The sequence below is a fragment of the Typopeltis vanoorti genome, chromosome 8 (assembly GCF_054136105.1).
Source record: "Typopeltis vanoorti isolate ZY-2024b chromosome 8, IOZ_Tvanoo_1.0, whole genome shotgun sequence".
Classification (NCBI taxonomy): Eukaryota; Metazoa; Arthropoda; class Arachnida; order Uropygi; family Thelyphonidae; genus Typopeltis; species Typopeltis vanoorti.
Genome location: NC_143556.1, coordinates 13,907,042 through 13,921,457, shown reverse-complemented (window position 1 = coordinate 13,921,457; position 14,416 = coordinate 13,907,042). Strand labels below are relative to the sequence as shown.

Here is a 14,416-nt window from a genome sequence, read left to right as displayed (position 1 = left end):
TTGTATATATAAATTACATGCAAAATTATACCCCGAGTTACGCGAATTCGATTTACGCTCTTTTTGTTGGTCCCACCTACCTACCGCGTAACTTCGGGGTTTTACTGTATATCAGATGGAGGCATGGATAAACTACTTATGCCATAGGATAACATCTAAACTGTGAAGTTTAGTGGTAGAGATGTAATGATCAATTTGGAGATGTTTCTCCTGGATAAGGTGCTGCATGGCAAAATGTTGTGTTGAAAGAGACATGTATCTGTGTCCAGCAACATACATGGACTGGTGTTATGTTGAAGGAAGAATGCCTCTTTCATTTTCACAAACTGCTGGAAAGTGTACCTAGAAGTGTAGAAGGTGTAAGAGCAAGGAAAACAGGTAATCTAAATGTGTGCAATTTAGATTTTCATGAAATATAGTGCTATTCTAATTCAACATAAATGTTAGGTATGTTTGAAATCTTTTCAACCTTTCTGTCTTCAGTCTTATTGCTATATTAGCAAAGCTTCTATGCCACCTACTAATTTAGATAATATGTTGAAGGCACTAAAACTACACATACAATGAGTTTAGGTGTGAATTAAGATGTAAAGATAAAAGACCAAAAGTATAAGAACAGATAAAAGTGAATATATTTTATCTTTCCATCATCTGACAAAGTATTAATTGTAAACTTACATTGTAAAATGAATATTAGAATAGTTAATCATTAATTTTTTTAATATAAAATAAATATATATTTATGTATAAAGATAAGAAGGCAAAGAGATCAGAATGATTTTGGGAAATGGTAACAAATGGTAATAATGGTAGAAGGAATTTGGGAAAGAGTCTCTGTAGCTGTCAGTTTAGATGAAGCCCTTTGGTCGGAAAGACCTGGTTTGATTCCTGTCAGTGACATAAGGAACTTTATTTGGTCTCTTTCAACTAAAAGGCAAGTTAGCCAGTCTCATACAGAGGTAGGGTTTTTTTTCACCCAGAAACTCTAGTTTTTCGTCCCCCCCCAGAACAGGCAAACCAGCCTGTGAACACATGCATCACAGGACACACTGGGAGGCATTAGCGCTAACCACCTTATCTTTGCTATGGTAGCAGGCAAGTGAATAGAAAATCCTTGACACCGCAAAGTATAAAAGAGGATGGAAGGAATAAGAAGAATTAGAAGAATATCCAGGTCTCTATCCCTGGATAAAATTGTCTCTATCATAAGAATTTGGGAAATAATAGATAGTGCAGTTGAATGATATATGTATCATTCAACTATCATTATTGTAGTAGCTGTAATTTGGGGTTCAGTGAAACACAGAAGATCAGGGTTTGGCTGTCTATTACGTAATAATAGTGCTCACTGTTTAAATTAGTACTTCTTCCACAAATGTTACTGCAGTGACACTAATATCTGACTGAATTTATAGTCAGGTTAATGTTTATGAAGTGAAAATAAAAGGAGTAGAGGAACATGAAGTGCAATGAGATACACATGTTGTTCATATAGTGAGCATCCATTCTTCATGCAGTAACACATGGTCTTGACAATGTCCCTTGCACATCACTAACAGATCTCCCACTGCTAGACACTACTGGCAGTGTAGATAGTAGCAAGATAATGCACCAGCTGATTAGGATGCTTCCTAAATGCATTTAATGTCATGTTTGGTCTCATATGCTATCTGGGATCAGCCTGTGGAACTTCTTTACTTCTGTATTCTCAAAGGTGGGAGACTTGGGATCTCCATCATATGTTTGGCATGTATCACTTCCACTACATGGTAGATGGTCGGGGAGGATAGGAAGCTTGAACGACTACTATGGAAACCAAACATGATGTCAGCACTTCGTCAGCCCTGGTTGGCCAAGCAGTTAGTATCCACTCTCCAGCCAAGAGGCTGTGGGTTTGAATCCTGCCTATGGCATGGATGTGTGTGATTGTCTTACTAATTTACCATATATACTGCTGGAACCTGTGTCCTGGTGCAGCATGACCTTTGATGTCTTTGTGCCATTAAAACCAAATCAAATCAAATCTAATCAGCACTTAAGGCTTCCAGTAAAACACAGCTGTTGTGTTTCACTGGGTGATAATTATCTACAACCTAGTAAGTCTAGTTGGTACTTCCTTCCAACTAGGAAGATATCCTCTGACAGTAGGGAATTCAGAGAAAAATTAAAATACATATCATCTCCTTTTACTTTCAACAAAAATCACACTATTTAGAACATGATTTGTTGGCCTCAAATTATATTGCCTTTGCCTATTTTCACTAGATTTATCAATTGTAATTTGTGATTTTAACATTTGTTATTGTTCAATCTTCACTGACAGTTTCAAAAGACTGTTTATGTTGATCAGCAGTAACTAAGTTTGAAGATAATAAAGGTTCTTTAATCCTTTTGAATCTTTATATACACATTCATGATATTCTGACATTAACTCACCTAAAGTACAATTATTTTCAAGACCTGGATTGTTCTCCTGTTGCTTAATTTTTTTTATTCAGGTTTTGTTTAGAGAACTTAAGTTTAGACCTAATTACATGACTAGATGATTACTATGGCTTTGTTATCTTGAACTTTCTGAAGAATTACGAGGGTGGTCTGAAAAGTTCTCAGCCTCGACCATAGATGGCAACGGTATCGGCAAGATTTTTTGGTACATCTTTCATAAGCATCCATGTGAAATTGCAAGTCATTCTGTCAATTAGTTTGTTTCATACAGCTGTCTGAAGCAAAAGTGTTGTCTGTATCCCTTGAAATGGATAAAATTGAGTATTGTGCAGTTATAAAATTCTTTGTAAAAGAAAGTTTAACACCAACAGAAATTCATTCAAAGTTCATAAAAGTTTATGGGCACTCTTCTCCTTAATTTTCAACAATTAAGAAATGGGCTGCCGAATTGTTAGTTTTACATAAATTGGTGTCTGATTAATAAATTGTACAGAATGGTCAACTGCATTAGTATAAGACATAGACACAATATCTTTGGTGAAAACATTAGGGAATAATTTGAAAGCAGACTCAAAAAATGTGTTTATTAGTTTTCTTTTCATTGACTGTAGTTGCCAACTTAATTGCATTTTCTAGTAGGCTTCCTTTTATTTTCTCTAAATCTTTCTCATCCATGTTTATTGCTTCAATTTCAAGCAATTCATCATGTCTGGCATCAGAAAGTTCAGAATATGCATTTAAATCTTGTATCTTGTGAGATTGCTTATTAAGACCATATTCCAATCCACAAAGAGAAATAGTGCCATCTGAGAAATTACAGACAAACTGATATCTCTTCGGTAAATCAAGATTAAGAATAATCTGTATGTTCAGATTAGAAAATTCTGAAAGAACAATCAGTTCATGAGGATAACATGGAATGTGAAGAAATACATTAATCTTTTTACAAGTAGAAATTTCAGTTTCAAAAATACCTGTTAACTTAATTGAATATCTTAATCTAATGATATTATCAGGAATCTGTTCTTTAATTTTATTAAAGAGTGACCAAGAAATAAGAGAAATATGTGTTCCTGTATCCAATAAAATTTCACAAGGTATATTTTCAATAAAACCTGTAATGGTGTCTATCTTTTTTATCTATTTCCTCTAAGATTACGCTTAGTCCTACTAAAACAGTTTATAGATGAGTGACCTAACTTATTACAATTATAGCAAATAGGAATAAACTTTTCTTTCACTACATTTTTAGGAACCTTTTTCTGAATTAACATCCATTGTTTGATTTGTATCCTTAAATCTTTCTTAACATTCTCCTTTTTAATTAACTTAAGTTTCTGACCTCCTTTATGACTTACATACTACATTACTTGTAATGGAACCTTTTTGTTCCAAAGAATGCACTTGTTTGGAATTAGAGGATTGGTATCTATATCTTTAAGCATTTCCCCTCTTTCCCTAACAATTTTATAACATTCTTCTAAATTTTTAATTTTTTTTTCCTTATAAGCTACCAACTTGAATTCATTTTTTAAACCTACTCTAAATTGATGAAATATAGACCATTCTAAATGTGATTCTTCTTCAGTGGAGACACTTAACTTATGAACTGTAGTTAACAACCTATTGTAATACTCAGAAACTGTTTCTTGGATTACAGATTGGTCGATAGGAGAAAAAGGGGAGATATGATAGAGACCTTGAAGTTAGTTAAGGGATTCTATTAGATTAAAACAAAAATGATGAAAAGAGTGGATGTTAAGATGGGAAGGACGAGAGGTCATCCCTGGAAGTTGTGATAAAAATATAACTGTTCAAATTAATGCTTAGAATAGGAAGCAACATTTGAAGACTGCAAGTCTGATACAAAGGTGGCAGGATTTTTCCTCCTGGAAACTTGGTTTCCATAACAAACTAGCCAGCAAATACTTGCAATTAATGAATTTAATATATTCATCTCAAATCCCTAGTTGGTTCAGCTATAATTCTATCTAAACCAAAATATAATGCACCTAAAAATATTTTTTTATAGGGAACATAGAATCCCTTCCCATTGAAATAGATGGAGAAGAATTTCCTCTTAATGAATTATCACAGATGTCACGAAAGAATCCTCACCTAGTTGTCATCAACATGACTAGCTTTCCTGAGGTAAGTATTTTATTATGTGAACTTATATTTGATTAATGGTATGCAATTTGACTACAAATACAAGCAAATCTCATAAGAGAGAAAAGGAGGGAGGGTGTGTCCTTGGTGATGGTGATCATCTGAGAGAGAGATTGAGATTTTCATAGGTATTTAAAAGAAAAAGCATTTCTGTGCATGAACTTTCTATAATATCAAAGAATAACAACACTCTTTGGGTGGAAAGACCTGGGTTCAAATCTCATAAGGATTTAGCTACTTCTGGAACCACCAAAAAAAACAATAACTGCATGGAAAAGATTCTTTTAAAACAAATTTCATCAAGCAAAATTTATTCAAATTGAAATAGACTCAGTAATATGAGAATTCTAGATTATGAAAGGCTAGATAAATAAGAGATCAAAATCCAAATAACTTTGGTTTGTTGTCATTAATACAGATTTAATATATCTCAAATTACTGACAAATTTCATGAAATATCTAGTAGCCCAAGGTAACATTAAATGCAAGGAAAAATTTATATACAGAAATGCAGTACATGAACTTTTGATAATTGAACAATAAATAGCTAATAGTTGAGATTTGAATGTCTATGGGATACAATTAGGGATATCTACACAGTGTACATGATTAAGCCTTCATTCTGTTTAGAATTCTGTTCAAGCAAATAACCTCACTTGGTACACTGAAATGGCATGTCAAAGAAATTCTTTTTTAATTAAGACATTGTAGTCCACCAGCCCTTAACTTCTTAACTTCTGGTCTGATGGTTTTCATAACTTAGCTGGTTTGACCTGTGTTTTGCTTCATGCAGATACAGTAGATTTTATAAATACCTGGTATTTTTGAAAAGGATTAGGATCTTTTGGAGATTTCAAATGGTTCTGTGATTTTTGGATTAGTTTGTAATTTTCCCATTAATTCTTTTAGCAGAGATATGATACAAATGGAAACACACTGAGTTGGTAGGAAGATAAAATCTTATACTGTCTGTATTTAATCAAGTTGGCTTTTCTACATAACTTTTTGGATAAGTTATTACAGATGGATTGAGGTCAAGTTCTTTTCTCTGCCATAAAAAGCAACTACTGAAACATGTTGTCACAAGAAGTTAATAAAACTTTATTAAAGCAGATATTTTGATGTGAATCTAACAGATCATCTTCACTGAAATAACAGTTCAACAAATGTAGAACAACAAGGCCGAGTAGTTAGTGTATCCACTCTCCAGCCAAAAGGCTGTGGGTTCAAATCCTGCCATGGGCATGGATGTTTGTGATTGTCTGTTAAAATACTAATGTGGTGGTCGTCAGTAGATGCAGTTCGTTGTAGTTGGTGGATTGAGTGGTGGAGACAGTTGTAGAGCAAGTGCCTTCCCTCGATGAGTCCATGGACTCCCTGGAGGTGTTATGTAATAATAATAAATAATATGAATGCCCACTAGCATAATACAGAAAACTGCTGCTTATAACTAATAATGACTCAAATTTTAAGTAAAGAAAGAATCATTACAGATAAAGTATAGTAGTTCTTCAGCACTATCTTTGAATAAACACTCAAATCCGAAGCAGCAGTGATGAAGGAGACGAGTTTTAGACCAGAATATTCTGTGGTAAATCAAACATCTTAGATTGATGTGTCTCTGTTCTCTTCTCAACAGAATGTTCTGTTTGTCCATATTAAAAAGGATGGCAATTACAAATAACTTGTTAAACAACTTGAACAAATAGGAGGGACTGTTTATTCTTGGCAGAATGCAACAAAGAAAAGAGTTTGTTAAAAGATAAATGGTCTCCTCTAGTTCTCCTAGGTGATTACCATGCTCTTTGTGATTGCTATCATTATGACTTTGGACCAGGATGTTCTTTTGAAAGGAGATTAGTAGAACACCAATCATATATCATCTATAAGTCTGGTTTAGTACAGCATGGAGCTGACTGACCACTAATATAAAATTTGTCTATTTCACCCATTGCCACTTCAAATTTGAGCACTTCTTCAAAGAGAGTGTTGAAGCATTACTGCATTGTCCAGACTAACATTGTCTGTCAGGACTGTCTGTGTTCCTTTATCTAAAATTTGGTTAAGTCTTATTAAAGGCAGTAGTTATATAATTTAACTTGTTTACTGTAATGTATTACTCTAGTGTGCAGCTCAAATCATTTGAAATCTGTTGTTGTTGTTCTGCTTTGTTGAACAAAGCAAAACTTACTGAAGTCTGATTTATTAGATTCAGATTGCAGTAACTGATTAAATGAAGTTTTATTAACTTCTTGTGTCAGTGTTTCAGTAGTTTTCTATTATGTTACAAGTACCATTAAAGATTTTCTCTTTTTGTTGTGTAATCTCTCAAAATGTGTATTGCTTTGTTTTTTAGATATTGAAAATATTGCTCTCTTTGAATATCTAAATATTTCAAAATATTTAGATATTCAAAATATGGCAGTTTTTATTATTATTATTATTATTATTATTATTATTATTATTATTATTACGGGCAACTCCAGGGAGTCATTAGACTCATCGAGGGAGGCCCCAAATCATTTTCATCACAACTATTCGACATTCATACAGTATCTATCATACCTCGCCTTAAACTCATTCACTGTCACAGCATCCACCACAGACTCAGGGAGCGCATTCCACTCATTCACTACTCTAAAAGTAAAGAACCCAGCTCTAACACCTTTACTAACCACACTTTTGCCCAGTTTCCATGGATGTCCCCTAGTCCTCCCACAACCAGCCCTGTTCTCAAAAATATCTTCTGAATTAATTTTATAGAAACCCTTCTGTAATTTGAATGTCTCAATCATATCTCCCCTCCTCCGCCTATCAACCAATTTTTGCAACCCACAAATCCTCAACCTGTTCTCATACGGTTCATTCCACAGATCTTGGTCACTCGCCTCTGGATCCTCTCCACCTCCTCCCCATCAAGAAGAAACCTAGGTGACCAAATCTGAGCACAGTAGTCTAGATGGGGTCTTATCAAGGCTCGATAGAGAGGAACAATAACCTGCTTGTCTCTGCTTGTCAACGTATTCTTCAGCAACCAAGTGATTTGATGAGCTGATTTGGCCACTTTTGCAATGTGTCCCCTAAATTTCAATTCCTTATCCACCAACACTCCTAAATCTCGTGCCTCATCAATTTCCTGGAGCACGGTTCCACCAATGCAGTAAACTGCCTCCCATCTTTTCACCCCAAAATGCATAACCTTACATTTTGCCACATTAAATTGACATCCATTCTCCCTAGCCCAGACCTCCAATCTATCCAAATCATCCTGCAAAATTTTGACGTCATCTGCATTCACTATTGCCCTACCCAACTTCGCATCATCCGCAAACAAATGAACTGTTCCTCTCAGATCCTTTCCTATATCATTTATGAACAAATTAAACAGCAGTGGTCCAAGAACAGATCCTTGTGGTACACCACTAGTCACAGGCCATCTTGTGGACTCTACTCCTGAGTAAACCACTCTCTGATATCTCTCCGTCAACCACCCTCCTATCCATCTCACCAACCCTATGTCCATTCCCATATGCTGCAATTTACTGATTAGAATTCCATGTGGTATCCTGTCAAAGGCCTTAGCAAGGTCCAGCAGAATCACTGTAAACCCATTACCCTTATCCAGTTCAGCCGTCGCTGTGTTATAATACGTGAGCAAGTTACTGAGGCATGACCTACCCTTCACAAAACCATGCTGTCCCCGATACAGTATCCCATTTTCTTCTATCCAATCTTGTATTTTCCTCTTGACTATTTTCTCTAAGACCTTGATAATGATTCCTGTTATGCTGATTGGCCGGTAATTTTCAACAGCAGCCTTGGAACCACCTTTGTGCAGTGGAACTATTTTCCCCTCTTTCCACCCCCTTGGGACTGACCCAGTCCTGAGGCTCAAATTAAACATAATGGTCAAGGGCACTGACAATTCTTTGGCCACTTCACGTACGACACGAGCTGGTATACCATCCAATCCCACAGATGTATTGACATTGAGGTTCTGTAATAGACTAGTTACCTCTACCTCATTCATCACAATTCCAGTATAAGCTGTTGGTTCCTCCATTTCCGCAAAGCCACCACCTGGATGATATACTCTTGCAAAGTGCTCGCTCAGTAATTCCACAACATCGACTTATTCAGTTACCTCCCTACCCTCAGCATTTTTTAAGATCATTCTACCATGAGCATTTTTCCTTTTACTTGCAACATATTGAAAAAACTGTTTGGGATTCTCTTTAGCCTGCATGGCCAATTTCCTTTCGTAATCTGCTTTTGCTTTTCTTACCACCCTTGTTACCATCCTGGCCTGAGCTTTATACTGTTCATGCACCTGATGGTCACCCTTCTCCTTAAATTCCCTCCACAATTGTTTCTTTTTTTGCAGCTCAAGCTTAATAGTGTTATTCATCCATTTAACCCCTACCTGATTTATTATTCGGACTCTTGGTATACAGTCAACCATTGCCTCCTGCAAACAGTTCTTAACCACCTCCCATGCACCATCAACATCCAGCCCTTGCAGTTTTACATGCCATGGCATTGAGCCAAGCACACACCTAAGCTTGTCATACTTACCAGCCCGGTAATTCCACATATACCCTGTCTTAATTGTAAATTCGACTCCTTTAGCCACCTCCCAAGTCATGACCTTATGGTCACTCTCACCAATTGGTGGCAACATGGTCATGTTCGTTACAGCTACATTCTCAGTTGCAATTACTAGGTCCAGCACTCTCTGCCCCCTGGTATTTTCCAATACATGTTGCCGTAGATAGTTGTCCCTTAATAACTGCATAAAATCCAATTCCTTCCTCCCATGTGCCCTCTCCTCTTTCCAGTCACTGTTACCATAATTGAAATCACCCATAATAATTACCCTCCTTCCATTCATTTCTTCTATTTGCTTATGCATACTATTCCCACCATCCACTCCATCACCCGGTCTATAGCAGCACCCAATTGTATATTTTGTTCTGCTAGATTGTATCTCACACCAAACAGCCTCAAATGTGCTTTTTTCCCCATCCTGCAGTTCAACTTCTATACTCCTTGGCTGAAGCTCATCAGCTATCATCAATAACACTCCTCCCCCCTTTTTATTCACCCTGTCACTCCTGAACACGCTATACCCATCGCATTCAATCCCACTAGCTTTATCATCTTCTGTCAGCCATGTTTCACTAATACCGACAACCTGTGGCCTGGAAGTGCCAACCATGGCCAAAAACTCTTCCTTCTTGTTCCTAATACTCCTGGCATTAGTGTACATGAATCGCAGAAGCCCATTTGTCCCATCCCTACTTTGATTCCTTATACTAATTATCCCATTCTGATTTGTTGTCCGTCGTACTCGCCCGGGCATAATATACTCATTCATACACTTAACTGCCCCCCCTATAGTCTGCATATCTACTCCCCCCCCCTCTTAATAAATCTAGTTTCCCTGAGTCTGTACATCCACTTCCACATCATTCATCAACACTCTTTCAAGTCTCCGTACACCAACTCCATTCAAACGTAACCCATCCATCTTATATAAGTCCTTTCGCCCATCGAACTCATTCCACACATCCACAAATTCCACACCACTCTCCATGCATAACCCACGCATAAAGTCATTGGCAATTATGGCCCTCCTTCTAAACACTTCGCTGTCATACCGCCGTAAGATACTCACCATCCTAACTCTCTCACTCTTCTCTTTTACTACCTCAAACAACTCCCTCACATCCTCTATCATTTCCATTTTGTCCTCTTTCAAATCATTCGTTCCTGCCACTATTATCATCTCTTTCACCCTCTGTTTTTGCAGTCGAATAGATTCGCTGACGTCCTTTATGTTCGCACCCGGCTGGTACGACTTCGTTAAACTCTCAATTATTACGCCTCTTAATAGCGAATCCCCATACAGCACTCGCTCCTTCATTTTATTGACGTTTACGTACATTCTATTATTTGCCGTCACAGACTTCCGCCGGTTATTTGTCGGTACGTTCAACACACATTTTTGCATACGCTCCAGTCGTCATTTGGCTCTGTGTATCGCGCCATTTAAACGGGCAATTTCGCTACTCGCATTTATCTCACCATTTTCATTATCGATCAAATCATCCATTCCTTCGGTGTTTCTACCTTCATTTACACTTTCAGTGACGCTCTCACACATATCTGGCACTACCACGCAATTCTCTAGTACACCGCCATTTTCTGCATTCTGACTACCGTTAACGATATCAGTCTCGATACACGAAACACGCTTGAAGTCCTCATTCTCTTTACACTTTCTACACATATTAACTCCACTATCACTTTCTAACCAGACTCCTACCGCTCTTCGCAAAGCATACATCTCACAGACAGCACATTGCATAAATTCTTTTACATCAAAACTCTTAAGCAAGCATGGCGACCTGGCCGCCATTTTTTTCTTTATCGGTGCCATGTGTACGCTATCTTTTCTTAAAAATAATAATTAAAATAACAGAAAACACGCAAAAATTGCACAGACACACCAAGAAACAAAAAGCAAACAATACTACTTAAAATTCTGGTAAAATATCTAATGTTAACACAAAATAATACTGATCTTTTCAGGAGCTCTCGACAAGCCGACGATCTAATCCATGCGACACCAAGCGGAAAAAAAGTTTTATCTCAATAAAACTGACACTGTAAAGGACAATGCATTTGGCACGTAAGGTTACTCACGTTCTTGCTTTTATGTTATTATTATTGCACCCTCCATTGAGTCAGCAGACTTGTCATGGACGGTTCATTCAACTGACAGCATATTTATCATACTGAATCTCAAAATCCTTAACACTCTTGCATTAACAACACATTCTGGTAATGTGTTCCATTCACTGATAGTTCTCCATGTAAAAAATCTACTCCTCACACTACCTCTTCACCACACTCTTACATAACTTCCAGGGATGGCCTCTGGTTTTTCCCATCTTACCTTCTACTCTTTTTATAATCCCATCTGATTAATCTGATAAAATCCCCTCACTAAATTAAATGTCTCTATCATATCACTTCTTTTCCTCCTATCCACCAAATTCTGCAATTCACATTTCTTCAACCTCACTCCATAGCCAGCATTCCAAAGTCCTGATATTGTCTTAGTCACTCATCTCTGGACCCTCTCCAATGTTTCCCCATCACACGGAAAACCAGGCAACCAAATTTGAGCACAAACAGTCCAAATGTCATCTGACCAGTGCTTTATACACAACCACTTCCTTATCCCTACATGTTAGAGTACTTCTTATCATAGCTGCACTACAAAGGTGTGCAGCACTTCTAATATGCTCTCTAAACTTCAGTCTACTATCTACCATCACTCCCAAATCTTGAATCTCATCCACTTCCTGCAGTATGGCACCATCAACATAGTACATAGCCTTATATTTCTGCACTCCAAAATGCAACACCTTGCACTTATTAATATTACAACTCCACTCCTTTGTCCAAGTCAAAAGTCTATTCAAATCTTCCTGAAGGGAATTAACATCAGCAGTGCCACTTCTAGTTCTCCCCAACTTTGTATCATTGACAAACAACTGAATATCCCCAGTCAGTCCAGATGATATATCATTTACAAACAAGCAGGGTCGTTTGCCAGATTATATCATGCCCTGAGGCAAACAATTAAATATCGCCCCTGATGGATTATAAGACAAAAATATAAGAAAATCTCCAATTGCTATTTTGTTTTTATTACAAGAGAAACATTAACGCAAAACGATTACATAATAATATTAAGTAAATGTTTTGCTCTAAGGGGATATCGCACAATAAAACTGTTTATAAGCTCTTCTAAATTTAAATTATAAGCAATTTCCACTTCTATCAATGGAGTTGCCGGACCAGCCAATCTTTCTTGGATCATTGCTGTTCGCAAATAATTTTTAATCAGTTTAAGCTTGGAAAAACTTCTTTCCACACTTGCTACGCTAACAATTCTTGTTAGGGTAGTGATTGTGCCTACTGCAATATGGCTGAACAAGCACCCTTATTAAGCTGCGCTGTGAGGCAGGCTGCCTCTATTCTACACCCTGTCGATGGTACTGCAAACAAGTTAAACAGCAGGGGCCCAAGAAGAGAACCTTGAGGCACCACTGGTTACCTTTATTTTTTGAGACACACCTCCATCATACACAACTTGCTGGTATCATTTTAGAGAACCAATCTAAGCAATATACTAGCTATTCCCATTCTCTGGAGCTTGTACACCAACTTATCAACTTGTACACCAACTTTGGTAATCTATCAAATGCTTTTGCAAAGTCCAAGAATATCACTGTATATGATTCTCCATTATCTAACACGCTTGTTACCCTATCATAAAATGCAAGTAAATTGCTAAAACAGGACCTACCTGTACAAATTCATGCTGACCATCAATAATACTGTGTGTAAAGAATACTGTGTCCATCAACTCAATCCTGTATTCTATTCCTAACCAATCGCTCCAACACCTTGATCACAACTGTAGTTATACAGACTGCAACCTTCGTAGTGCAGCTATGATAAGAAGTATAGTGCGGCTACGTCATCCATTCCCACAGCCATATTAACAGCTAACCCAATCAACACCTGATACACCCTCTGATTCTTTCACTTCCAATTCTCCTAATACTTGCCTCCCTTTTATATATTGCACCACATCATTTACACCAGTATGATATATGATATACAAGGCGTGTTCAAAAAAAAGACCGAAACTTTTGCTATAAAGAATTTTATTGCTCATTTTATAACATTTTAAGAACTGTCCCCCTTCAAAGTAGTCTTCTTTACTGGTGATACACTGTTCCCAACATTTCTTCCATTGTGGGAATGCTTTCTGGAACGCACTTTCTCTAATGGTGTGCAGTTCTCTTATCGCATTTTCCTGAATCTCCTCTACAGTTTGGAAACGATGTCCTTTCAAAGTGGTTTTAAGCTTGAGAAACAGGAAAAACTCTGTTGGGGCTAAATCCAGAGAATGGGGTGGATGGGGCACAACAGATGTTTCTACACGGTTCTCTTTAGGATCATCAGTCAGCAAATGCAGCATGAATTTTGCACTGAAGCAATGCATCTGAAGTTTTTCAGTCAAAATTTAATGCCAAGATCCTATGCTGATGCCCACTTCTTCAGCAACTTCTCGAGCAGTTAAATGACGATTTCCATGAATGACAGCACAAACTCTCTCGACATGGTTGTCGTTTGTTGATGTGGAAGGTTGTCCAGGCCTGGGATCCTCACTAACTGATGTTCTGTCCTTCATGAAATGCTTAAACCACTCATAGCACTGCTGGCTCATACAGTCCTCCCCGTATGCTTGGTTAAGCAATTGAAATGTCTCTGTAAACTTTTTACCATGTTTGCAGCAAAATTTCACACACACACACAGACGTTGTTCTTCAAGTGAAGTGAGCACGTACGACCAGCTTGTGTACATGCTCACTTCAGCGGATGTAACTCGACGACTAATGCTTATAGTAGAACGTGGAAAATGGCAGTTTGTTGAAACCTGAGACTAGGTGTGCTGAGTAGCCACATTGTGCTCTCTGTGCTGGTTGGCATGCTATTAAAGTTCGGTCTTTTTTTGAACGCCCCCCCCCCTCGCACACTGATAAAGTGCTCAATCAAAATGATAACTGTTTGCAACTGTTATTCTTTGAACCATCATTGAGCTTGAGGTGGAGGAATAGTACAAATTACTGTTGACATATCACATGAAAGATGCTGTAATTTGAAAATTTAAATTCAGATTTAATCTATTAACTTAGTTGACTCTTCCTATAGCATA

The 14,416-nt window shown here is 37.3% G+C and overlaps 1 protein-coding gene across 3 annotated transcripts in view; it reads left to right on the top strand.

The window, feature by feature from the left end:
• Positions 1–14,416, top strand: part of LOC150103746 (uncharacterized) — a 121,129-nt gene that overhangs the window by 44,919 nt on the left and 61,794 nt on the right. For all 3 annotated transcript variants that reach the window (XM_090396996.1, XM_090396997.1, XM_090396998.1), the window contains exon 4: positions 4,478–4,596. In XM_090396996.1, coding sequence (XP_090253122.1) covers positions 4,478–4,596 — 119 coding nt within the window. The remainder of the gene's footprint in view (positions 1–4,477; positions 4,597–14,416) is intronic.